Source organism: Melozone crissalis, unplaced genomic scaffold (assembly GCF_028551555.1).
Source record: "Melozone crissalis strain CALT ecotype California unplaced genomic scaffold, PUWL_Pcris_2 ptg000056l_1, whole genome shotgun sequence".
NCBI classification, from domain to species: domain Eukaryota; kingdom Metazoa; phylum Chordata; class Aves; order Passeriformes; family Passerellidae; genus Melozone; species Melozone crissalis.
The window spans coordinates 7292475-7318581 of record NW_026535834.1 but is presented as its reverse complement, the minus strand read 5'-3'; the positions used below and the strand labels follow the sequence as shown (position 1 = coordinate 7318581).

Genomic DNA, 26107 nt, shown 5'->3' with positions numbered 1-26107 from the left:
TTATTTTGAAAACACAGAAAGCAATTGAAGCATCATGGGCCAACAGCAACTTTCCAAAGAAACAAACAGCTGCTACTCCTGTTTTACAAATTAGAAAATACTTGTTTGCCAGAGTGCTTAGAGATTTTGTTGATGGAAAGAACAAAATCTAAATATTTCTCTTTCTGGGAGTCTCTTATGACTCCATCTGTAAAATGAGTAATGTTATCTGTTTGCCAAGAGAAGAACTAAGAGGAGTGACTCTCTTGTGACATTCAAATATTCCTCTTTCTACTCTGTAGGTCTCTTGTCTGAGACATGTTTATGCTTTCTTTTGGGTGTAGATTTACTTTGTTTTGAGATCCTGCTGGTTTGTTCCTATTCAACACCAAAGACCTCACAAATATTTTAGGAGAAAGCAGGGAGTACTTTATCCTGATAATCTCTTTAGAAGGGATGTATCCCCAGCAAAGTGCTTATTGGCTGCATGCTCCAAGCCCTTCAGCTCTGCTTGCAGAAATTCTCTGGCAGTCATAAAGCAATCCAGAATTCTTCAGCAATGTGGCTTTGCTCCTACAAGATCATTATCTTTTTTTTTTTTGATCATCCCTGAGGTGTCCTTCGTGAAAACAAACGAGTCCAGCCACTGGACCTACATCAGAGCTTGTACTGAGGTGACCTCTGTGTCAGACCCAGTGTGTTCTGTACAGACTTGCCTTGAAATTCTGCATGTCTCTTGTCCACAGTGATTCTGCCAGTTCTTCAAGAAGTTCTGGACTCTGCAGATGCCTGCTGTGAGATAATGCTTGTGGTAATCTATACTTTGGGCTTCTAATTTCAGTAGCAGCAGATCCCTATCGCTTTGACTTGAGGAAGCTCATTAAAGGCCCAGCACTCTCAGCTTGCTCTGTTCAGCCTTCCCCCAGCTCTGAGGGATCTCCCTTCCCCTGAGTTCCCCACAGCCAGGGAATGGTGGATGCTTTCTTCTCTGCTTTTTGGTGCCAGGGAGGGTATCACTCCCTGGCCACATGAAAACTCTGGGCTTGGTGCCCCAAGCTGAGGATTGCACATTTCCTGAGAACTGTGGCCTGAGGACAAGGCCAATGTCTGAGCAGGGATCTGTCTCAAGCTGGGGTCATCCTGAATTGTTGCCCTCTCAGCCTTGGATGTTGACAACAACTACCACTTTTGTGGTCCTAGAGATTTTTCTCTGGGAAATATCTTAAGGATAATTCCCTTAAGGAAGTTCCCTTAAGGGATCTCTCCTTGTAAGTTTAAGATATTGAGAGACATGCTCCTTTCTCATTTGCCCTGACCCAGGATAAGAAAAGGGGAAGCAAGTACAAGTTTGATTTCTATGTATTTAGTTTTCTTTCATGAAGCTCATGTGGCCAAAGAAGCTCTGTTTCTTGTGGCTGTAGCTGCACAAATCTGTTTCTCCTCCCAGACTTCACAACTGATGGAAGGCTTAGATGACAAAGCACTCCCAGTTTGCAGCTTGGGAAACTCTTGTGTCCAAAACAATTCTGTTCAGCATTGGTCAGGGGTGTTCTTGAGCAGGAGAATCTGAAAAGAATATGGAACTTCCCTGGTGAGATAAACCACATTTTATACTTGCACTACAGCAATGCAGATTTCTAGGTTTTATTGCTAACCTCAAATCCCAAAGAAGTTTAACAGAGAAGATGCTTTCTTTTGAAGTATCAGATGACCTCTGAAAATCAGGGCTTTGTGGGACCAGAGCATGCACATTTACACTGTGGTGACCAGGGAATTTCTGAACCTGTAGCAGCTTGCTTGTTGTGCAGCTCTTTGGGAAATTCAGTGGAAGCTGTTCTTTGGGTGCTGAGTTAGAGCCTCTGAGGATCAGAGTTTGTTCTTTTCCCCAGATAGTGCTCTTCCTGACAGTGCTGCTGCTGTTTTTCAGCTTTATTTCAGCTGCATGAGTCCAGGATTCCAGAAGAGGCAATTAAATCATATTCAGAGAAGGTGAGGGAGAGGTGCTTTTTTGTGCTTGAGGTTTTTAGAGTTTGTATTACTAAAGCAGAACTTCTGTACTTCATAAATGCAAATAAAATGGTGTCAATGATCAAGAAATCCCTTCAGTGGTTATGGGCTGATTTCTGTAATTTGTAACTTTGAGGCAATGGACTTTAAATATACAGGCCTAGCTAGTTTTGAATTTTCTACAAAGGTTTGGAGGGAATGTTGAATAGAACAGTGAGAGCAAGTGCACAAAAGCTGGAAGGTGGCCTGAAAGAAATTTTGGGGAGTCTCTCTGGATTGCTTTTGACTTGTAGCCTTCCTATAATGGGCATTTACCATTATAAACTTTGGACAAGAGGCTACAGTGTGAAACATGCAGAAGTTTTTCCTCCTCTTTGTTATCTCTACATTAGCATTTGGTTTTCCACACCTCTGTCTCTTCTCCAGCCCACCAAAGAATCTTCCAGTGCTGAAGGTCAGTGCCTTGGTGGTCCAGGTGGGAGGCAGGGTGGACAAAGCTGACCTTGCTTCAGCTGCTCCCAGATTGTTCCCAAGGAAAAGCTGGCCTTGGAAAGCTGGATTGTGAAACTTGCAAAAAAGCACATCAAGTGTTCTCCCTAACTCATCCCCCCCTCCTCCTCCAAGCTTTCTCAAATCTTTGCCTGGTGTTTTGTCACAAAAACTGACTCTGTTGCTACTTGAGTATAATAAATAAACTGCAGAAGTCAAAACAAAATGTTTGCAATTTTGTTAGAGAGACAGTCCATGCTGAATGTCTTAAAATATCCCTGTGTTATGATCTTGCCTGTTACTGGAAACACTCTCTCTAACTCTCCTTTTCTTTGGTTAAAAATACCTTGGTTATTTAATGTTGTCTCTTGGTGTCTTTGCACTGTAGTAGCAAATACTGCTGGGGTTGAAAGTGTCACTGTGCCATTATGGGATGCATATAAAAACAAGGCTCTTTCTGAGGAACCTTTTTTTCATCTCCAGATGAAGATGCACTTGCTAAATTTAGAGGTAGGGCTCTGATTTTTCTCTGACTGCTGAGAAATTCTGTGTAGGAATCCTCTGATTAAAATTGAGCCATAATGCTAAATAAAAATCTATATGTGCATTCCAAACACAGCATGCCAAGGGACAACACTATCACCCAGTGTGGCTCTTTGAATGCACTGAGGTTTTCCCAGGCTGAAGAAGTAATTGGTTTTTACTTGGTGGCAGCGAGTTACCTCATTTAGCCTTAAAAACACTAAATCACTTTGAAACAGAAGTGTGGAGGCACCTTCCTCAGTCAAAGGCTTTGGTGGCTTCAGACACATATGGGAAAAGGAGAAGATTTTGAAATGTAACAACTGATTTTTCTGCTTCAGGTTGGATTTGGGCTATGCAAAGGCTGAGAGATGATGGTTGTCCCCACAAGGGGATGTTGGAGTTTCCCTGGAGCTGTAATCCATTCTGTTCATGTTTACCAGCCAATGTTTGGCTGCAGCACTGATGGTGGAGCAATAATGTGAATTGGATGATTCCTGATACCCAAAGAGTCTTGCTCCCTGCACTTTGCATTAGGCAAAACCCCACAACAATGCTCAAGGTCCAGCAGTGGAGACCATCCTTCTCTGTGGCGGCCAAGAGAAGAGTTGGAGAACTGAAGAAAGCTTGTGGAGAAAGCAGTGTCAGGGTGATGGAGGCTGAGGCTGGACCTGTGTTGGAGCATTTTGAAGATGCTGAAGGTTTGGCTGAGCAGGTTTGGGCTCTGCAGGCTCAGGGGGGCTCAGCTGAGCACCACATGCTGCTTTGGAGCACCTGGGTTTGGTCAAGGCTGCCCTGACTCAGCTGTGTCCAGAAGGCCACACCAATTTTGGTATCTCAGTTGCTGATACGAGCCTGGCTGAAGGTCACTCCAGAAGGAACTGTAGCCAGTTTGTGTACATGGGATGTTTGACAGGTTGTAATCCTTTGTCCTTCAGTCATTTTTCTGCCAAAACCTTGAGTGTCTGCAGAGTCATTTTCTGAACTCCTGCCAGGATTCTGGGACTCTTTGTTTTGAAGTCAAGGAAGTTGTATTCAAGGAAATGTCATATCCAGAATCAGTTGTTAATTGTGGATAAATGGTGCACAGGCTGTTTTTAAGCAGTACTTTCCCAGCTTTCACTTGCCAATTTGTGAAGTGTGTTGCTAGCACCAGTAGAAGTTCATAAATCACAGATAGAATCTGTGTATCTCATCAGCCTGTCCAGTGTTCCAGGATTATCTCAGTCTGGTGTTCCTCAGGCTTGATGAACAGGAAGGAGAGAGCCCTTAGGACACTTGTTGCAGGTACATGATGTCTCTTCTTTATCATTTATATAACTTTTTTCCTGTTGTGTATCAATGTGTATTTGAAGAACAGTGAAGATAAAAAGTAGATTTTTTTTGAAACAGAAATCCTCCTCACTCAAATATTATGTACTCACTGTCTCCAGACTGGTAAAAGCTTGCACATTTATTTGCCATGATTTTTCTGTTTATATTCTTTCTTTATTTTTTCTTTTTTTGTTTGTTTATGCTTGGATCTAGACAGTGTTCCTCTTATTACTGAAATAGATTAGCAGTGTTAAAGAAGACATACAAACTATTGGGAGGGAGAATGTAATTTACAATTATAATTCTTTCTTATGAAGCATTCACTACTTTTAAATCTATTTATTTAGTGCCTGCTAACTATAGGCAGTATGATGATGATTGAATGCTTTTTCATGCAGGCTCATGGAGACTTGAAGTGGAATAAGATTCACCTTTGGAATTCACTGAGATAACTTTGTCAACAGCAAGAAATTGCATGCAAAGTGGAAAGGCCAAGAATGTGCTGAATGTTTTGGCATCATCACTACTGTATTAATCTAATTTCTGATTGTGCCTTGCTGTACTAGTTCTCTATTAATAGTTTCTTATACCAAAAGTATGTTTTGCTCTAATCTGGGGGAAAACACCTTGCCTTGAAAATAGGGTTTGTGGTTCTATTCAAGTGCTTTTGGCAGAAACTAAGATTAATACCTGTCTGAGGCAGGTTGTGTCTCCTTGTCAAGTGGCAGATGGGTTGGTTGTCTGTGTAAACAGTGAAACTTGCTCTGTGATGTGGTGTTCTTGCTGCAAAATTGTTGGGCTGGGACTTAATTCCAACTTTACCAGTATTTTAATGCATCAAAAATTGGGGCTGAAGGGGTTGAATTGAACTCTTTGATAATTGACAGACAGAATCTGGCTCTGATGGAGTTGTGGAAGGATGTGTAGTATGAACTTTTTATGAGAGGATGATGTTTAATGTGGAAATAAACTGACACAGAAGCTTGAGCTTTGTCTTTTTCCCTTATGCATCACCTCCTGTGCATCTTATAAATGCAGACATAATACAGAATGTAAAGAAATAGACTTCATGAATTGGTTTGTAAGCCTGGGTTAAAGTCCTGCAGTTATTTTCCTTCCCATCAAACCTCCCCTCTCCTGTCTCCTGCCACTGACCTGTCCTGTGCTGCTCCTTTCTGCTCCTTTGTCCGTGGGAAGTGAGGGACACCAGCAGTCTAGACACTGGTTTTTGCTTTTTCTGATTGGCCTATCTGTGAGATGCCTTTGAGCTTTTTAGGTAAACATTGCTGAACATTTTCTTTTTGGAAAGAAAAATGTTAAAAACTGTACTCCTGGGGCTTTAAAAGAGAATTTTCCTTCTCATTTTGCATTTAATATATAAAACATGTATACACTGTGCTTAGCACTCACTACTGGTGTAGAGCCTTGCTCCTACTGGAATACACATCAAGTAAAAATAGGCTGGTGTGCTCAGGAATTGTGAGATTTGATGTGTCCCAGTTTTCATTTGTTACAACACTTGCATTGTGTTGGTCTGCCACTCCATGTTGATAATGTTTTGATTTTTATTTCTTTTCTCTTGAGCTGGCAAAAGGAGAACCTTGTTTTTGCCATAGCGAGTTTCTGTGCTGGTCTCTGAACACAAATTGCACCAACAGAATGGTGGGGATGTATTGACAGGATATTCCATATAATATTATGATAAATCCATATAACATTAGATCCAGAAGAGATTTTTAATAATCTAAAAACACAAGACTACAAATCGATCTCTTCATCATTTGTTTTGCATGCCTATGTTCATGAAAGTAGTTCAGAGCCCTGATGGTTCTGGCTTAAATCCTAAAGTCTTCACTGATTCCTAGGATTGAATTTTCATGAATAAAGAGATCTGAACTTTGGAAAGCAGGAAATGATAGGATTTGGTTGCATTGCTGTTTGTTCACGTTTCTGTGAAGGGGAATCCTGGCCTAAGAGACATGATTCTGTAATTAGAATATTAGTTACACTAGATCACCTCTTTCAGCTTTACTGAAAATCAGTGCTTTTCACGCTTTGCTAAGTGAGATGCACAGAGACAAGCACTAAAAATTACATGTTACACTTCAAACTCTTCCTCTGTCTTGATATTTTCCTTGGTACTGAGGCCTTTTGCTGCTGAAGGGAAAAATGTAGGATACAAGCTGTTCTTTCATAGCTCTCATTTCCTCAAAACTATTATTATTTTCCTTGGAAGCCTGTCTGAGCAGAAAGTGTCAGTCATGGTTCTGTGTGTCTGGTGGCACAACACTGATGTGTCATCTCCTGGTGTCACAAATAAAATGAATTTTTCCAGGTCAGGACAGAATTTCAGCTCATTCCTCCCAGAGTGTTTGCACTGGAGAAGCCTCATAGTAACAACTCAGCTTTTTTTTTTCCCCTCCAGGAGGAATGTCTGCCTTTTGTTCTTACAACTCATTGTTCTTTTCTGAATGCCTTCCCCATAAGTGCCGTGTGGGTTTTTTTGTTTGTTTTTCTCTAAAACTGAAAATCTTGAATTAATTTGTGAAATGGTGTTTGAACTTCCTAACAGAAGTTAGTCAGGTTGATGTGCAGTGAGACAAAGCTGCAATTATCTCTATTTTTGTACTCCCAAGGGGCTTCATTACAGCAGCTCCTCTCTCCCTGCTGCCGTGTCCTGGCAAGGTGAGGTTCAGGATTCAGCAGACACAACAAATTATTATTTTCTGTGTGTGTGTAGTGTTTCATCCCTGCTGATGGAACATTTAACTGGGGGTTTGTTTTTTGGTTTTTTTCCTTGCTGTTGTTGTAGTAACAGGAGAATCTGTGCGAGTTCAGACAGACTTTGCATTATTGAATACTTGTTTGGTAGTTGTCTTGGTTTGAACAGACAGGTGTGTACTAAGGAAGGCAGGAGCCTCCCCAGAAATGGAAAATGTAAACCCCCTCCCTCTGAATTGTTATAAATTTGAAATTAAGGGGCTTTCAGGGAAAGATATGGGAGCAGGAATAATAGTTATTAGGGAAGAAAATTAAAAAAAAAAATAAAATAAACAATGCAGTGATACAAAGCAACACTGACAAAGTCAGAATACACCTGACAGACCCCCTGTGTGTCAGGGAGGTGTCCCAGCCCCATCCCATGGGGGCTCAGCCCTCCTGCAGTGCCAGCTGTGGCTCTGCTGCAGCAGGGATCCTGCACAAGGGGGGAGTTTTCCTCTGCAGCTCCAGGGCTGCTGCAGATGGGCCTGGGCTCCCTCTGGCAATCCAGTGGAAAGGCTGTGCTGGTGTCCCAACCCTCAGATTGGATCCAGGTAGGAATGCTTGGCTCCTCCCCTGGGTGGAGCATCTCCCCATGGGATGCTGGGATTGGCTCAGCCCTGCAGGGACACTCAGTGGCCATGGACAGCAGAGATCTCCTGGAGGGAGGATTGGCTGTGGGAGAGATAAAGAAAAAACTGCCCCATGAACAGAGATAACTGCTCCACAGAATAGAATACACACCCCCATTTCCAGCCCAAGACTCTCTCCCACAGTTGTGATATGGCAAAACTATTGAGGGCTCTGCTGCATCAGCTCCTCCCCTGCTGCCAGCCAAAGGCAGGGACCCTTCAGCCCCAAAATGGCTTTAAACTGCTCTGTTTCTAATATTGCTTAATGCAATTTGACAGACACATAATGCTCTAACTCTTAAAGCCTCTAACAACAATTTCATGATGGACTAGTGTGGGTTTAAGCAGGCTTTCCTGAAGTTTTAGATTTGCTGATCCAGCCCTGAGGGCAAGTACTTAATACTTGAGACCCTCCAGACTGTTAGTTACACTTCATAGTTAACATTTCCTTTTTCAGGTAGTGCTTTGTCTTTTCATAACACTTAAACCTCCTTCAATTTGACAATTTTAGCTATCAAAGCTGAGGCTTGAGTGGCAGCACCAAACCGTAATAAGGATGCATTTCATTACAGACACAAAAACTGTCTTACATTCATACTTTCCTCTGCAGAAAATTGTCTCTGTTGTTCATTTGTTGTTTCAAGGCCCTTTAAATATATTTTTTAACAAATTAATGCGTTTTTTGGCTCATATATTTTAGTAGGACATAGTTCTTTTTTCATAGTGATATCTTTCCCAGCATTTAAGTATTGAGTGCAAGTCAGGGGAACTGAATAGTTTAGTCATGCATTTATAACTCCTTGTTAAGGGAATGTCTATAATATTTTGAAAAGAATGTGCTTAAGTAGCTACCTGCAATTCACAGAGCTCTCTGCCTGGAAAGTGAGCTTTAGCTATTGTTCAATATTTATTTTTAGAAACTGTGATAATGTGGAGAGGTCTATTCAAAATATTTTACTTAAAAGAGTATGTCAATATATAGATTTGGCAGGATGCAAATCCTGTCTTTCTCAGATGCTCTCAGCAAGGAGAGGGGGAAAAAATGTACAAAAACCAGTAAGAATTAAATGCTCTGGTGTTGTGCATTATTTTATTGCATTTCAATGGAAGATGGATTATATGAGGGATACCCCCACCTTCTGCAGGTGGGATTTGTCACTGGAGTTAAAGACAAGGTAGAGTGCCCAGGTGAACAGCCTGTGGTAAGCAGCAAATGGGAGAAACTCATTTAGCAGGCTCTAGTCCCAAAAATTCCCTGCTTACCTACATAATAATGTGAGGAATCTGACATTTCTGTGACTTGCTGAGTGTAAATGAGATGTTGGTATAATAAAGGACACGTTCAGAAAGTGTATGAGGATGCAGTAAAGAGGAATTCTAAACTATTTATCCTCTTGTTCATGAGGGAGGGATCAGTTCCTCATCCATTTGGGTTGGATTGGATCCCTTTTCTGAAATGAGGTTGCTGGGAGCAGGAGAGAGCCTGGCTGTGCCTTTCCCAGAGCTTGCACAGCACCTCCCTGCTGCCTTTTGTCATCCCTCTGCACACATTTTCTCTGTATTTGGGGAAAACAGCAGAACAGCAGGTGCCTGTTCACTGCAGGGTTATGAGGTAACTCCTGGTTTATTGAGGACTTCCTAGAAATACCATTTTCTAAATAAGTGTGTTCCCAAGGATCCTAAGTGGCTAAAGAGAGAGGGAGAGAGCACCTGCTGGCTTGGTAATTGATTGCTGGAGTGAGAACAGTGGGGAATTCCTGAAGAGCTCTAATGGTCCTCGAAGAGCTGGAAAGGGATAAGGAGAGACCAGGTCCCTGTGCAGGATGGGAATGTGGCACCACTGAACACTGGCATGAAAAGTCAAAAAAAGAGAAATGAAAAGGAGCTTTAGGTGATGCTATCTTCACTGTTATCAGCTGGCTATTAATTAATTTAAATCCCAGTAAATTATTTGTGAAATTGGAATTCCTGAGCTGGTTACTAATGGGATTCCATAGTAGTAAGCAATTTTCTAGCATTAAATGCATCACGTGAAAGAAAACCTTTGAAAAACAAGAAATAAAACACCAAATAATAAACCCCATAGATTTGATAAAACTGGTAGCAGTTCAAGTGTTAGAAGGGTAAATAAAATGAAACAGCTGCATTGAGTGGTTTGCCCATTTAAAAATGGTCTTTTTAAAAAAACCACATTAGTTAGAATTAACTATAACCAAAATACTATCAAAGTGAAATATTTGGAGGATTTCAGTATGGCCTGTGGGTATTGCAACAGGGTTTGTGCCTTGGAAATGAGAGTTGTCTCCAATTGGTAAAAATGGAATTCTGTAAAAATGGAATTCTGTAAAAATGGATTTCTGGACTGGGATGAGCAGAGAATTGTGGAATTGAAGAGTCTGTGTTACCCAGTGCAGACCTGCTGTCAGGTGTTCAGGAGGATTCTGAAATGCTGGAGAGGATTCAAACAGGAGCAGCAAAACTGATTTGAAGGAGGGAATGGAGAGACTCTGCCTGGTATAGCAGCAAATGAAAACTGGCAGCTGAAATGAGCTGTTGCACAAGTTACTCACCACAAGTGCCCAAGAAACCTGGCACAAAGGGCCTCAATTTGATTCTGAACTCCAGCAGCTGCCTAGGAATTCCCACATGCTGCTGTATGAAAGCTGATTTCTTTGAAGAAATCTGGTTTGCTTTTAATTTCGTGTATTTTACACTTCATTGATGAAATCAAATTAGCATGAAGCAGATTGACATTTTTTAGTCAAATGTGATGCACTTAAATTAATGTGGGGGACAACAGGATGACTTTGGAAAATAGGTGGTATTGGGAAAACTTAACCTGATTAGGAACTTCTGTTTAAAAATATAAATTATATTTTCTTTGTGCTCTTTTGGAGAAAATATTAAGTGTGCAAAAGTATTTGGTTATTCTGAAGCAGATGTTCAGTGTTGTCTTTAGGGTCTGGGTGGAGGGTGGAGTGAGTTATATCCCAGTAACTGCTGGGTTTTGAAAATGATGGAAAATGTTCCTGTGTGTTGTAGTAGGCAGTGTGTGGAATGGGAGGGTAATGGCTGTTGTAAAAATAAATTAGGGCTGTTTGTGAGTAAGTGCTAAAATGGAACCTTTTTTTTTTTAGGTGTAGAAAATGATGATGCTTGTAGTGAGAGTAAAGTCTCTGTGTACATAATGTGGGGAAAAAACAAACCTGGGAAGCATTAGTGTGGGAAGATTAAAGGAAGATCCCATCTTTAGAGCCCATATGTGATTTGTAGCTCCAGCTCTGTCTGCAGAGACAGAGGGAAGGGGCTGAGAGCCCTGAGCCTTGATGGATGCAGGGAAACCCTCTCAGCTCTGGGGGCCTTTTGTTCCTGGTGCTTCATTAGGCAAAGCAGATGTGAGATTTAAGGGATTATTTGCTACTCCTACAGAGGCTCAGCAACAAAATCCAATACCAAAAGACCTCAAACTTGAGCTTGTTTCATCTGGGGAATTGTAAATTTGGAATGATGCTGTGTAAAGTGTAAAATGTAGTTTATAATCAACCACAAATTTTGGTTTATGGCTTCTGTGCCATCATTTAAAATCCCTGTTATCCACACTCCCTGACCTGTCTTAACAGTCAGAGGGCAAATCTCCTGAGTGGAAATGATTTTATATCAGTTGCCACATACAGAAATGAAAAGGTCAGAATGAGATACTGTAATAAAAGGTGTTCTGAATTACCTATTACTTGTAATAGCTGTATTAATAATAGTAGTGGAGGTTGAGAGAGCAGGATGGGTTAATGTAGCCGAATAAAACACCTTTTAGGTGTGAAATATTTTCTACACATTACCTTGCTTGTTAAAGAATACATGCCATTATCCCAGAGATTTAATAAAACATTGGAAGATCAGTGCAAAAATGAATGTTTTGATAGGAGAAGATACACTGGGACAGAGGTAGTTGGAAGTCAGGGAGCTGCAAGTGGGGAGTGCATTCAGTTATTGAGACACTCCAACCTTTCCTTCAATGTTTATGGAAGCCAAGAGAGCTTCTGCTGCAGTTTTCTGAAAGGAATTCTTTAATTAAAGCCAACTATTGGTGTATGATTTGTAGGTTAAAAGAATTTTTGTGTTGGCACTGCACTCTGTGGTCTGTATTTCTGCAGCATTGCTGTGCTATTAAGTTCTTGTTTTTAAGGATCAGTGAATCTGTACCAGCTTGCTGGGTGGTTGTTAGAAAAATGGATAATTTTTTTTTCAGTTATAATTATATTAAATGTGAATTTAAATAGACTCTTCATTTATATTGACTTTGAAGAGATTATCTTTTTGGATTTCCATTTATTATATTTGCTCTAAAAATATATAAGCTCTTAATTATTTTTTTTTATCTGGCATTTGATCTGGATTGCCATTTTCATCTGTTGTCTTTAATTAGGCTTCCTGCTGGGTTTTGTAGCTTTACAGTTCATACCTTGTGAAAGAATCAATTGATTTCAGTGCAGATTCCCACGGTTACTATTCTTAAATTGCTTTCTTAGCTCAGCAGAGTGGTGGCAGAGTTCTTGCAATTTGATCTTCACAGCCACTGCTGTTTATTTAAAATAAAACAGATTACTCATGATTTTTCTACAGCCTGCATGAGATGATTTGATAATTTATTTGTAGGCAGTGTTTGCTCCGAGGAGTCACCAGTGCTGCTTCTTAATTCACTCGCCCACAGTGTCTTGGGGCTGCCTCTGGATACCATCCAAATATTCCAGAAGTGCACAGGAATGTGATTAAAATTGAACCCAAATAATGTGATTTCGGTATTTTTAATTTTATATATATGAATATATGTTTTCCAAATCCTGTAACAACTGTCAGTAGGTGTTTAGTCAAGAGACTGTAAAGGGCAGGTAAGTCTGGAGATGGAGGTTGGTGCAGAGGAAAGGGACAGGGGAAATGATTTAAATGATTCTGGGATTTATGGGGCAGCTCTCTGGAAGGTCAAAATGGGGGTTTTTGGCAGAGGATTTGCAAAAGGGAAATTTTAATTTTCTTATCTCCAGCATAAAAATGATGGGTGACTAAGCAGTGATCTCTTGAGCTGAGTGTGAAATGTGTAATTGCTGTTCCAAGTCCTCAGTAAACCCATAAAATAGTGATAGTGAAGTGCTTTGAAACATGTCAAATACTGCTCTTAAAGCTCTCAGGAACATTTGTGTACATTCATGATTTTTTCTTAAATTAAGCATTGATTTTGAACACATTTATTATCTTTATTATGGGCAGCTGATAGTGCTGTGTGTAAATACCTTACCTGGCATGAAATTGGGATTCAGAGCTCTGCCAGGAGAAGAATCAACACAGCAAAGATTTTCCTTCCTCCTTGCTAAAACCTAGCTTCAACAACTGATTTAAGAAATAAAGTAATTTAAGACACCAAATTACCTTTAAATCAGTTAATACTGGAAAACACAATTAATTTTTATGTCAAAAACTTCTACCCAGGCATGCTGAGTGGGGGAAAAAAAGGTCCTTGAAGTGCTTTTTGCTGTATGTAATTTCATAAACCTGTTCTCCACATAAATGTGGGCTGCTTTATCCTAGAAAGCACTGAATATTCTATAAACCTAATTAAAACTGTGCCTTATTAACACTGTGGACCTGCTAAGTGCATTGTGTCATTATTTAAGACTGTTACTCAGTGTTTGTTTCATTCAATATAAAGCCCCAAATCCCACCTGCCACTGGGAAAATTGTATTTTTCATAGAAATAAGTGACATATCCTGTAATTTTGCTCTTGCAACACTAGATTTGTGCCCTACCTCTTTATTTTTAAAATAAAAAATACTTTTAAAGTATAATTTTAAATATTATAATCTTTCTGTCTGTGTGTCTGTGTTCAGATAATTTGGGGCTTATTACTAAAGATACATCTGGGGAAAAAAAGTGTTATTATGGGATGGAGTTGTGTTTCACTTCTGTCTGAGCCAGGCTGTTTTGGAGAGGGGCAAAGCAGGTCATATCAGTGGTGAAATCATGTTGTGTGAAGTGCAGAGCTTCTGATGAGCTGTTCTCTTATCTGACATTACACAGGAATAGAAAGCAAGTTGCCTGTAAAGCTTGCTTTAAATTTTAATAAACTGTAGAAAAGATAAGTGGTAATTTCCTGATGTGGATGCATCTAGTAGAGCCTGCTAAACTCAAATTCCAGGATCATAAATTTTAAAATGAATCTTTGTGGCTTGAATTTTTAAGCTGGCATGATAGATTTAAATTTTAGGGAAATAAATTTCCCTTCTTCTCCTCTGTCTGTATCAATCTTACTGAAAAACGACAGAAGATTCAAATTTGAGAACACAATGAAAATAACAGGAAGGGAGAGCAATAGAGGCCACTAATCCTCTAATTACTTTCTCTGAACACTGGGAATTGGGCTGCAGAATATCCTTCAGTACAATCTAGAGTAAGCTAAATTTATTCCATTCCAAAGCTGTAAAGGGAAGGGTTTTGCTACCAACTCAGAATAGTAATGGGCTGTGGTGGTCTTTATCTGATGGGAGGGAAGCAGATGTGGCTGCTCTGTGAACGTCTGTCTGCAGATTTGAATTTTCCTGCCTCTTAATTGCCCTGTGCTGGCCCCTTCCCACCCGGGGGTTTGAAATGGAGCTAAACAATCCCATGATTTTATAAACCACGGGGCACAGCCCTCTGCCCTGGGCATGGGGGCTGAGGGTGTGGCGCATTTACAGCAGAATTCACAGAGTGACCAGGTTGGGAGAGACCTTAAAGATCATTGACCCTGGCACCCAGTGCCACATCCAGGCTTTGTTAAACACACCCAGGGATGGGGACTGCACCACCTCCCCGGGCAGCCATTCCAGAACTTTATCACCCTTTCTATAAAAAACTTCTTAATATCCAGCCTACATTAGGAAGTGGCTGTGTTGGATTCTCCTATAAATTCTTTTTGGCTGCACACTGCTATCAAAGCTGTTTAGTAGCAGACATGACCTGTGTTTTGGCTCAAGTGCTCTCAGCCAGTTCTTTTGTCCTTGCTTTGCTCACTAATGTGCTGTTGGTATTGATGTTTTCCCCAATCCCTCATTCCACACTGAAGTTCAGTAAACTCACAAAGATGCTGAAGTTAAATGTGTGGCTTTCAGCTGAACCTCCCTCTGCTGGTGTTGCTTGTGTTTTGTGAACCTGGCTAAAATTCTGGAGTAACACTCAGGCACAAAACATTCTGGGATAAATGAATCCTAAATTTGGTTGTAAGCACTTTGTTGTATTTCTGGTGAGTGACTGAGGATGGGATTTGCTTTCTCACAGTTTCTCAGTTTGCGGGGTGGGGAGGCAGTGCTGGTCCCACATCCCCCAGAGCCCTGACACCTCCTGGCTGCTGAGATGATCTTTTTTTCTCTTCCCTTGTATAATTTAAAAAAGGTTTGGGAATCGGGACCAGCCTTTTTTGCACAGATTCAGAGGCAGCACCAGAGGGGTTTACAGTCACTTATGTGTGGAATGAGCCTGGCAGCTGCACATGTGGAGAGGAAAGCTCCTTGCTTCCCACTTGTTAGCAACTTGATTTTTCAACTCCAGTGCAGCACATAAATCAGGATTTAATTCTGACTGCTGTTTAATGTATTATCTTGTTGACTTAAATCACTTAAGTAGCTCAGTTAAACACAGTTCAGAGTGTGTGTGTGTTTTTAAATACATTAAGTTGTGTGTGAGGAATGTGAGTAAGCTCTGAACTTTGCCCAGGGAAGATGCTTGGTAATGTGTATAAATGAGAACTGGAAAGGTTACAAATAAATACTGTGTTCACTGTGCACTTGTAGGGCTAAAGAAACCCAAAGTGATTTTTTTTTTCCACATGCAAGATGTGGGCTGTTAACTTGTTAGTGAACTGAGAGCTCAGATCATCCCTTTTATCCCTGAAGGAGCCAGATCCTACAGATTCACCTGTTTTGTGCCTTCTGCCCCCAGAAATCCCTTGCAGTAAGAAAGCTCTGTTTGAAAAGTGGGCTTAACATACTTTTGCCCAGAGCTAGTGTCAAGTTTGCCCAACTTGGTTCAAGCACCAAGTTGGGCAAACTTGACACCAGTTGAACTATTTTACAGGATATTTTTTTATTATTGAAAGTCTCCACAGAGGAAATTGCCACAAAGTCCAGTTTGCAATGACTTGTTGCAGTTCCTGCAGCAATCCCAGACCAGTAAAAAATGATCTGATTGCTTTGGGGTTTGTTCTGTCAGGACAACATTCCATAGTGTGATTTCTAGAAAGCAGTTTCTGTCCCTTGATGGGCTCTATAAAATCTTAACTGCTTTCTAGAAGCACTGAATGGCTTTTTGGCAAGAAGAATTTGCTTTTTTTCCCCCCCTCTCTTGAGAGGGTTTTGTGCAGCTGCTTAACAGATCTGTTAAGGTAACTGTCTGGAGAGTCTTTGGCTGTCTTAATGTAAAAGTGACTCGTGTCAGATGCAGTTTATGGATTCTGGGAGCTGTGGAATGATCTGCAGCCTCTCCTGGTGTTATTGTGTGCTCTCCTTAGCAGGCAGGCACAGCTTGGTGCTCAGGGGTGCTTTGATTCACAGAAGCATTCACTGCTGATGAGCTGAGTGTACAAATCTTTCAGGCTGTGGATTGATAGAAGCCCTTGAGGGGACTTTATCACTATATTTTTTTCTTTTTTTTTTTTTTTTTGTCTGGCTTTTAGTTAAGGATTCTAATTTGTGGCTATTTTGTGTGCTTGGCATACCCAAATACACGAGTGTAGCCAGGCATCTGCTGCTTTTGTTCTGATGTGTATAAATGAATTGTAGCCTGTTGGCACCAGAATGTTCACTTACAAACACTGTTGCATCCTTCTCTAATTACTGATATTTTTGTGGGTGTGTCAAGAGATTTGGGGATGTGATCCAGCTGCAGTGACAAAATCATGTTTATGCCTTCATGTTTAAATCTATAGTCTTATAGTCTTCCTAGAGAAATCCTACTGTTAGGAAATTAATGCCAGGAGTTTTGGGGTCAGAAGTTTTGCTTTCCAAAAAGTCACACATGAGGGAAAGTCTCACTGGTGTCCAAAAAAATTTTTAATAATTTGAGTGTAATCTGTACTGAGAGGAATGTGGAGATCTAAATACAGTGGAGGATCCCCATATAGTCTGTAGTGATCAGTTAAGACAATGAAAAGAGAATCCCTGCTGGAGTAAATAAGAAGTAGTGGGACTTTTTTTTAAAGTGTGGATAAGTTATTGTTGAGTACAAATATGAAAAAATGCAAAACTTCTAAAAATCTGCGTGTGAGAGTTTGATACAACACCACTGAAGGTCTCCTATGAAGATTAAACTGCATAGGACAGTGATAAATAAAAATGTCTCCTGAGGCCCCAAAGCAGCTGAAATTGTCCTCAACACAGGGATCCCAGCAGGCAGCTCTAGAGCAACTGTGCTAGAAAGTGTCACAGCGATGTGCAGGCACAAATGTGTCCAGAGCAGCATTCTGGATTTTGGGAAGGATGATTTATGCTTTGGGTAGTTGATGTATCTGACAGTGCTCCAGTTTTGTGTGCTGCCTCTGAGCTGGCTCTGGCTCTGGTCTGTTTGGGGGAGGAAATTCAGCAAACTGACTAAAAGAGGAAAAACACAGATAATTCCAAAGATGGATGAAAGACCACTTATAATATATTGTACTGAACGTGGCAGAACAAAATGGAAGCAGAGAAGAAAAATCTTAAGGGCTGGAAAAGTGAAAAGGTGAGATTGGGAGGAAAATGATTCATAGGTTGGTTCTGTAAAGTGTTGGTTCACAACCACCAAAAGCTGGTGATTTACAAAGCAGCTCCTGAGCTACTGTGTCATAAAGTTGGTGTGTGTTGGTATAAACTGGTGTCTGCTTTGAGCTGCTTTTACTTATTAGAGGGAGAGCTTGTCAGGAGTCCTTGGAATGAGGAGGGACTCTGGTCTGGTCATTGGCTGCAAAAATGATGGTTTGGACCCCTAACTTCAATCTGTGCAGTTTCACCAACACCCCCTGTGCATTTTGAAGATGTTTTGAATACTCCCTTTTGTTTGAGGAGTAGCCTACTCTACATTCTTCTGTATAACCAAGTGTCTTTATCAGGCCTGACTTAGCTTTACAGTAGCTTATCTAGGAAAAACTAGAAAGTTTCCTATCTAGGAAACTTCTCCCTTTCTGCCTCCTTCCTTGCTGCAGGACCCAACCAGAGAATTAGGGGATGGCATGTTTTATTGCTGCCTCTCTGGAGAGGCTGCTGTGTGTGGTATTGGCTGCTTGTCTAAAACAACACAGATTCAGCAAATGGAGAAAAAAAATGGTTTAACATCTGCCTGTTGAGTTGATAAATGGTGAAGTGCTCCAGTGGCAACACACAACCCCTCATGTGCACTTGGAGCAGATGGCTTTGATGTGTGCTCCAGACAAATGTGCTGTGCCTTCTGTCCCCTCTAGCCTCAGCAGCAAAGGGTGCACAGAACAAACCTGGGAGTGCTTCAGAAGCCATAAAAATGTGAAGTGTAAATAAACCACACTGTGCTGACTTTGTTTCTGTGGAGTCACTGAGCTTTGAGTTTTGGGGGGGATCTGCTTTCAGGAAAGGGAAGTTGGGTGGGTGACCTGCTATTTTCATGCTTCAGCCTGTTCATTGTGACAGGGATTGCAGACAGTGCCACACATAGATTGTTTCAAAGTGACAAAATTTAATTTCTTTGGGATGGCACATTTCCTTCCCTACATGCAGTTACTGGCTCTTGGTTGTTTTTTTGGTCATTTCCTAACACTCATTTAGTTGTCAGGAGAATATTGACAGCTGAAGTATTAGAGACAGACACGGTGTTAACATTGATGTTTCACAAATGACTGCATAGATGTTTTTGCAATTGCAGTGTTTATAAAGAAAGGGAAAATCCTGGAAGAATGGGATTGTATGGAGCTGTGCAGGAAGGAGATGCAGAGTTAAAAGAGCTGGGCCAGTGGTTCTGGTTGATTCAGATATTTCAGTCTCTCCTACAGGCACATTAAAGCCTTAAGTTTTCCATAATAATGTGTCTTTCTTTGCAGAAGGCTGTAGGAAAATTACAGTATATATATAATAGCTGTATCAGTAGGCAGAGGTCAGTGTAAATTTATTGAAATACTGTGTTAGAGAAGCAGCAATTCTGGGCAATTACTGTTAGGTTTGAGATAGAGTAAAATTGCAAACAGTCTTTCTTTAGCTAATGTTCTATTGGCATTTGTCTTAATTTGCTGGGAAACTTCCCAAGTGGTGGACATGCTTTTCTGATGTGGGTAAAATATCAGTGGCTCATGCTCAGGAGCTTTTGTTATGTTTCCTTATGATAGCTCAGAGTCTGCTGGCTCTGGCAGCCAGTCTGCCCAAAAATCCAGTGGAAATGGGATGTGTTCTTCACTTTTGAAGGCTTCCTTCCTTGCTGGCTAAAACTTCCTTTTAAGTTGCAAGATCTTTTGTCTGACATCCCTGAGTGTTTCTTGTGTTCTCTTTTTATAAAAGCAATGGAAGGCTGGCAGCCAAGTCTGAAAGCATTTAACTCATGAAGGCTCTGCTGTCATTAATTTTAAACACGTCACTGTGGTGTCGGTCAGCTCAGCTACCAACAAAGAAAACTAAAGTGTTCCCATAAATCATTTTATTGTCCTAATCCAACCTAATTAACTAAACCAAAAATCCTATTCTGATGAAGCAGCCCTTCCTGTGAGACATCTGCCTCTTTCTTAATGGATTTTAGCTTTTATTTCTGCTATAGTGCACAAGAGTTGGTGACCATAATAACGTTAAGTCCCTCTTGCCCTCTTTGGGGAGCTCACCTGCCACAAGGGAATTCATTTTAAATTTCCAAATGCTGAGATTTTGTTTTTCATTCCTTGGAAACATGGTTTGCAAGCCAGGAGGAAGCAATAAAATCTCTATTTGTAGAAGTGGATTAGACTTGCTCCCTGCAAGCTTTGCAAGTAAAGGCTCTGAGAATTTTGGGATCTGCTTCTGTAGTTCACTGACCGGCTCCTGACACGGAAGGTTTGACTTAGCAGTGTTCAGTTGATGTAATCGTGCAGTGAGCTCCTGACCTGTTCCTGAACTCTGGGCTGGAGGTGGCTCAGGGGAATGAGCAGCACTGCCAGTGTGCAGGGCTTTGCTGTGGCACACCAGGACATGATCCCAGGCAGGGAACATCTGCCTGAGCACAGACAGAAATTCAGTGTGGGAGAAAAAGGTGGAAATTCTGAATAAAGAGCTATTTCTGCTCCTGGGGATAATCTGTTGAAGATTTGTTAAGTTCTAGTTTTATTCCCTCCTTTTTCCTGTATCTTGGCTGAAAAAGCAGAACACTAAGAAACGCTGGTTTTAAATACAACCTCTATATATTCTTATTCCCTTTATCTATGAGGTGCCTTTACATGGGGTGAGGCAATTTGATTTTCTCCCTCCTTGAAATGCTGATAAAACTGATAGCATCCCCTTTCCAGGGGAGTGAGTGGAGAGCAAAGAATTGAGATGGACTGAGATATTCCAGGGGCTGCCAAAGTTGCAGTGTTGCTGCTGGGAAAGCAGACTCTGTTTGATCTCTATTTGATCTTGGCTCCTCTGAGACCTGACAGATTTGTAAGTCATAGCCTTTAGCTGCTGCTTTGATTGTGAGGGCAAAGTGCTGGAACGAGGTTTTGTTCTCAAAACGGAGAGAAAGGAGCAAGAATGAAAAAGTGTGTGTAAGGAGGCAGGGGAAAAACCAAGGCCAAGTGTAATTCCAGCCAGCAGGAAGGATATCACTGGAAACTTGAGCTACTAGCAAAGCTGAAAAATGAAAAATAACAAAAAAGGAACATTTGCTTGGGCCGTGTTGTTGTGAGGTCATGGGTCCTTTCAATCTCTGTTAAAATTGGGCAGTTTTGGTCCAAAATCACCAGAACACAAGTCTTGAGGTGTAGTGGGGAGCTGTGGGGTTTGCCTGGAGCAATAGGGAGGAATCTTCCTGCTCACCAGTGAGGCTTGGAGCCCCATCTGGGAAGCCCCATGGGGATGATGGATTGCTGTGCAAACATGAGCCCTGTCTTGGAAAAGTGCTGGCCAAATCTGTCCCTTCATGCCATGTAGAATATGGCACTCAGGGTTCCCTTCCTGCTTTTCTTTGGCATTTGGACTTGTAAAAATCCCTCAGCCCCACTGTGGACATAGTCACCAGCAGTGGAATTACTCTGGAAAAATCTCTTGCTGCTGTTTGTTCCCCCTGTTCCTCCACAGGGTTTTTGTCAGTTCGCCTTCACTTTACTGTTTCTTCTGAAGGGAATCACTTGAACTCAGCACCTTGCGATGGTTAAATGTAGAAAATCAAGTGTTGTGTAGCAGCTGGATTCACCCAGGCTGTGTTTCCCCAACATTTCTGCTGGACAAGGGATGGAATTTTCTGTGTCCAGCCTGGATTAGCGTGGTATGCTCAGGCTATGGATGTTAGTGAGATTTTTCTAGCATTTGTATCTGTTAGGAACAAATTCAGGATGTTTTGGTTTTTTTGGTTTGGTTTTTTTTTTTTTTTTCCTGTTCAATTGATAATTTTCATTAAACTTTTAAGAACCTGAAAAATAGGAACAAACTGCTCGAGTAAAGGAGCCCAAAATGCTGGAAGTGCCTGAAGTAGATTTCCCTCACTACTCAGGTGAAACCTGAGATTTATGTTTGGATTTGATGGTCTTAAAGGTGTTTTAAAACTAAAATGATTCTACAATTGCACTCACTCAAAAGTTTAGTGGATTCTAAGAAAAAGCTTTGAAAGTACCCAGTGTTGCTCTGGTGGATCTTGGCAGCCTTGGAGTGATGGTGAAGAGGCAGAGGTAGAGTTTAGTGCCAAGTTCTTGTTTTTCCTTGTTTTTTTTCCTGCCTGGAAGGTGGACATGGTGTTGTCCAGCCTGAAACTCTGAATTTATCAGTTAGAACTTCTGAAGCTTCTGTAATTCTTATGGGAATCAGGGCTTTTCTCAGGACTGCAGTTGCTACACCAGGGCAGTATGTGACAGCATTGAGGGGTTTGAAGAGGGAATCCTGCTGACAGGGAAAGCAGTCTGAAAATTTGAATGCTAAAAGCTGTAAAAGGCAAACTCACTATTTTGGTTGCAAAAAACCCAGATTTGTGCAATCAATCTCCAGACTCTTTTGGGACTTGTAGTAGTGTGGTTCTGTATTTCCTCAAGCACTCAAAATCTTTTCATCATGATTTTGCCTGTGTCTGCATTCCACTTGCAATAGTGTTTTATTAGGAGTCTTAACTTCCACTATTTTGTGTAGCTCCTAAAATACTGTTGCTTGTCATTTTTTTAATTTTATTTCTTGTCTTGGAAGTGACCAATTGCTTTGAGACCAGCACTTAAAATATCTGTAAAGTGTCTGAATTGGAGAGTAACTGTTGGTGCTGAGCAAGCTGTGAAAGCACACAAGTTGAAACATTTCTCATAACGTTCTTGCCTTTTTCCAAAAATGATTACACAATTCCAGGAAATTAAATGTAGCATTTCTTCACTGAAAATAACTGAGTATAAATAATGGAAAACAAAGGAGGGGGGGAGTAGATGGGAAAGAAAAGTTGGGAGGGGAAAGGAGCACACAGAAAAGAAGATTATGTCCTACCCTGGAATTTCAGAGGACACACTGACCCTGGTCAGTATTATTAATATATCAGAGCCCTGAGCTCTGTAGGCGTGGGGCACGACCTGACTCAGTAATTCAGGAAGTCTTTGTGTGTTTCCCTCTGTGCTTTTTCCATCAGACCTTAAAACTTTCAGCTTGGGTTCTCAGCAAAGCTTCCCAGTGAAGCAGGAGCTTGTCTGACACAGGATGAGCTCGGGGCACACATCCCTGCCTGGGAGCTTTACCTGGGGGCTGGTGGCCGGAGCTGCAGGCAGGACTGCCTCATTTACCCTCTGCCCTCTGCTGCAACAGAGATTTGTGGAAATGAGTGAAATCTTGTGTAGGAAAGCTGTTGCTTTCTGATCTTTGAAATGCTGATAGCTGATAATGAGTATGAACTGATTATTAAGATATTAAGCTTAAAACTTGAGGTGTAAGGGTCTCCTGTTTATTTCTTTATTTCACTTCATTCTTTTTTTCTTTATTTCTTTATAGCCTGAGAGCACCTTTATTTCTTTTATATCCTAGGAGCACCTGAGACCTGCCCAGGGTTTGAGATCCCTTTCTTAGTTGTCAAAAAGGCACAGAGGAAAAATTGAGAACACAGTTCAGTGTCCTGGCAGGTCACAGAGTGTGACTTAATCCAAACTGCATGTTAGTACCATTTGTTCTTGCAACAAACTACTATAGTGTGCCACTGTAGTGGTTATTACAAAACACTATAAATAATCTGGGAAGTTCAGAATTTGGCTATTACTGATTACCAAGTGTGTTTACATCACTTCTCAGCTGTTACAACGCCTAGACTTCGTTTTCAAGTTTTATTGAAAGCTTTATTGCAGAAATGAAGTAGTGGGAAAGGTTTTATTACCTAATCCTAGAATGGTTTGGTGGGAAGGGACCTTAAAGATGTTCCAGTTCCACCCCTTGCCATTGGAAAGGACATTTTCCACTAGAGCAGGTGCTAGAGCTTCCAGCATGAGGCACATTGTAAAAGCATGGTCTGGTTGTAAATGCATGAGGTTTGCAAGAAACAATTCTTCCATTACGTGTTTTCAATAATTCTGTGTCAAATACTCTTGCTAACCCTTAGCAGGCTTTTAGTATGCACATAGATGTTTTTAATACCTCCAGCATTCAGAAGGATTTTTAATGATTTGTTCAATAATTGATGGAGCTTTGGCATAATTTAGGCTTTTGTGAGGGATGGCAGGCAGATGAGTAGAATATACTTAGTTGTTTAGTTTAACCATCCCTCTCTGTGAATTCTTTAGGTGAAAAGCAGAACAAAGGAAAGGAGCAAGTGAGAGAACTTCTTGGAGGAAATTATCCCCTTAACTGAAAAGTGGAGAAAGCCTTAATTAACTTATTAATTCATTGCTTAAGTGTCTGCAAAGTGTTTTCTGAGCAGTAACAGTCATTACCTTCCAGAACTGTGTGTGGTTATATGGACCTTTACATTTACATCTATTTCCCTGTTAGCCAATAAATTCAGTTTCTCAGCTCGTTTCCCTCAGTCTGGGTGAGATAAAGTAGAAAACCGGAGCTGTCCTCTTGCTTCTTTTAAATACTGAAATCCTTTTTAATCTTCGATGCCAAATCCATATCTGTAGACACCAGTCTACTTTGACAGGTAGTAAGAAGTACCCTTTAATGAGGAAAACCACACTGAAAGTCTGGATTTTGTCACCAGCTATATAAAATTGCTGGGCTCTTTCTGATATAACTAGAAATTTACTTCATCTGAAGTCCTGGCTTTTAACTGGAAATCAGTTCTATTGTTCACTTCCTTCAAAAATAAACAAGCCAAAGCTCCCTCAGTTCCAAGTCTTTGCCAGGGTACAAGTTGCTGCAAGGGTTAGGAATTGAATATAATTTCAGAGAAAAAGGTGTTTGGAAAAAATACAATATTTTTTACATACAGAATACCATATAAAAATGATATGTATGTAAAAAATGATATGTATGTAAAAATGTATGTAAAAATATGTATAAAAATGTAAAAAAAGTATTGGATGCTTCTGAACTAGAAACAAACAAATACAGCTTGGGGTTTTCCATTAAAAACAAACAAAAGGAATCCTATTGTATGTGCTTAGCCAACCTTGTAATAACATGTTACCCTACACTGCTTTTCCTGATCACAGCAAAGGTGTTTATGTAGAAAAATGATTTGATTACAATATTTTTGTGTGTAATAGACATCTTTTTTTTTATCCACAGGCAGTCAGCTCAAAAGGCCACCACAGCATCTCTTACACATTATCCAGAACCCAGACAGTTGTTGTGGAATATATTCATGACAGAGATACAGACATGTTTCAGGTAAGGCTCTAAAATACTTGGATTGTTTATTAAAAGCAACATAAGAAACCCCAGTTCTGCCTTATCCTCTGGGTGTTCTCTGTGACCTGTGGGATTTCCACAGCCTCACCCAGCTGCATTCATATGGGAGCACTTGGAAATTTTGCATTATTCTGCTCTTTGCAAACCCACAGCAGCATCTGCTAATATCTTACTGAGTTACTCCTTTAATTGTGCTCTGCCTTTTCTCCGAAGACAAACAGTACTGAAGAGAAAAGTGAGCTCTGTTTGGATTCATGAATTAGCACAGAATTACACCCACCCCCTCCAGATAATCATGGAATAAAAAGGAAGAGGAAGGAGTAGGACATGGGATGGGGAAGGAGAAAGGTAAAAGGAGCTGGGCAGTAAGGAGGACAAACCAATGATAAATGATATTTATCATTTCACTCATTATGCTGAGTTCTGAGGGGTGTGCAGATCCCTCAGGTGCTGTGGGCTGAGTTTCTCAGAGCCCCCATCATTGTCCAGCACATGCTCAGTGTCCCCTGTCTGCATTTGTGGTTTTCTGCATCATTTACCAATCTGATAACCTAAGTGCTATTCTTGTGCCATGGTTATTTTTATGTATAATAAGAGAGCAGAAATTATAAGTGTGTACTTAGATTTCAAACTTGGGGAACCCAAACATGCCAAACAACCCTTTTCATTATGGACTGTCAGGTCTGTGTTATCTAGAGCATCTCACCAGGAATTGTTATCCCTCCTCATTCAGCATTTCATATTTAGAAGGGTCAGCAGCTGAGTGCTGTTGACAGAGAGGAAATAACTCTTTGGAGGTGTTGTTGCTTCTCTTGACTTCTGTGTTTTGCTCTATATTAAATTTTCCAGTGTGTCTGAAACTATTAGGTCCAAATAGAAATTGATTAAAACCCAGTCTTATTCATTTGCTGCAGAATGAAGGATTGAACAGCTAGGATGAACAGAAATAGGTTTTTCTGTGTTGACTAGTGAAAGAAAAATGTAACCCATCCATTGGGGTTACTGTGTGATGCTTGTTTAGCTCTTGAGTAGCTACAGCACAATTTTTTTCCTGTGTATAAATTTTGAAAAGCCATTTTTGAAAGCTGGATTTTTCCTCTTCTTGAGTACAATGAAAAATGAATAAAGAGTTGCAGAACAGCTGCTTTTTCAGGGCATAAAAATCTATTGCACAGTGTCCTAGTGGTGGGTACAGGTTTTTTGGGGGAATAAGGCACCATTTCACCCTTGGGGTGTGTGGGGGGTCCTGCTGGGACTTGATCTCAGTGTGACCTCGAGTGCTGTGTCCTGGGTCAGGTTTCTGCTCTCTGGCTCTTTCCTGAGGGCTGCATTCCATGCATTGGCCTGCAGGAGTGGTCTGTTGGGCTGTGGCAGTAATTCCCCCTGAAGCAGGGCCAGAGCAGCTCAAGAGGTTTCCATTATTT

At 40.8% G+C, this 26107-nt stretch overlaps 1 protein-coding gene across 2 annotated transcripts in view; it reads left to right on the top strand.

Annotated features, from left to right (window-relative positions):
* PELI2 (pellino E3 ubiquitin protein ligase family member 2) overlaps positions 1-26107 on the top strand; it is a 66564-nt gene that overhangs the window by 31944 nt on the left and 8513 nt on the right. For both annotated transcript variants that reach the window (XM_054286778.1, XM_054286779.1), the window contains exon 3: positions 24561-24662. In XM_054286778.1, coding sequence (XP_054142753.1) covers positions 24561-24662 — 102 coding nt within the window. The remainder of the gene's footprint in view (positions 1-24560; positions 24663-26107) is intronic.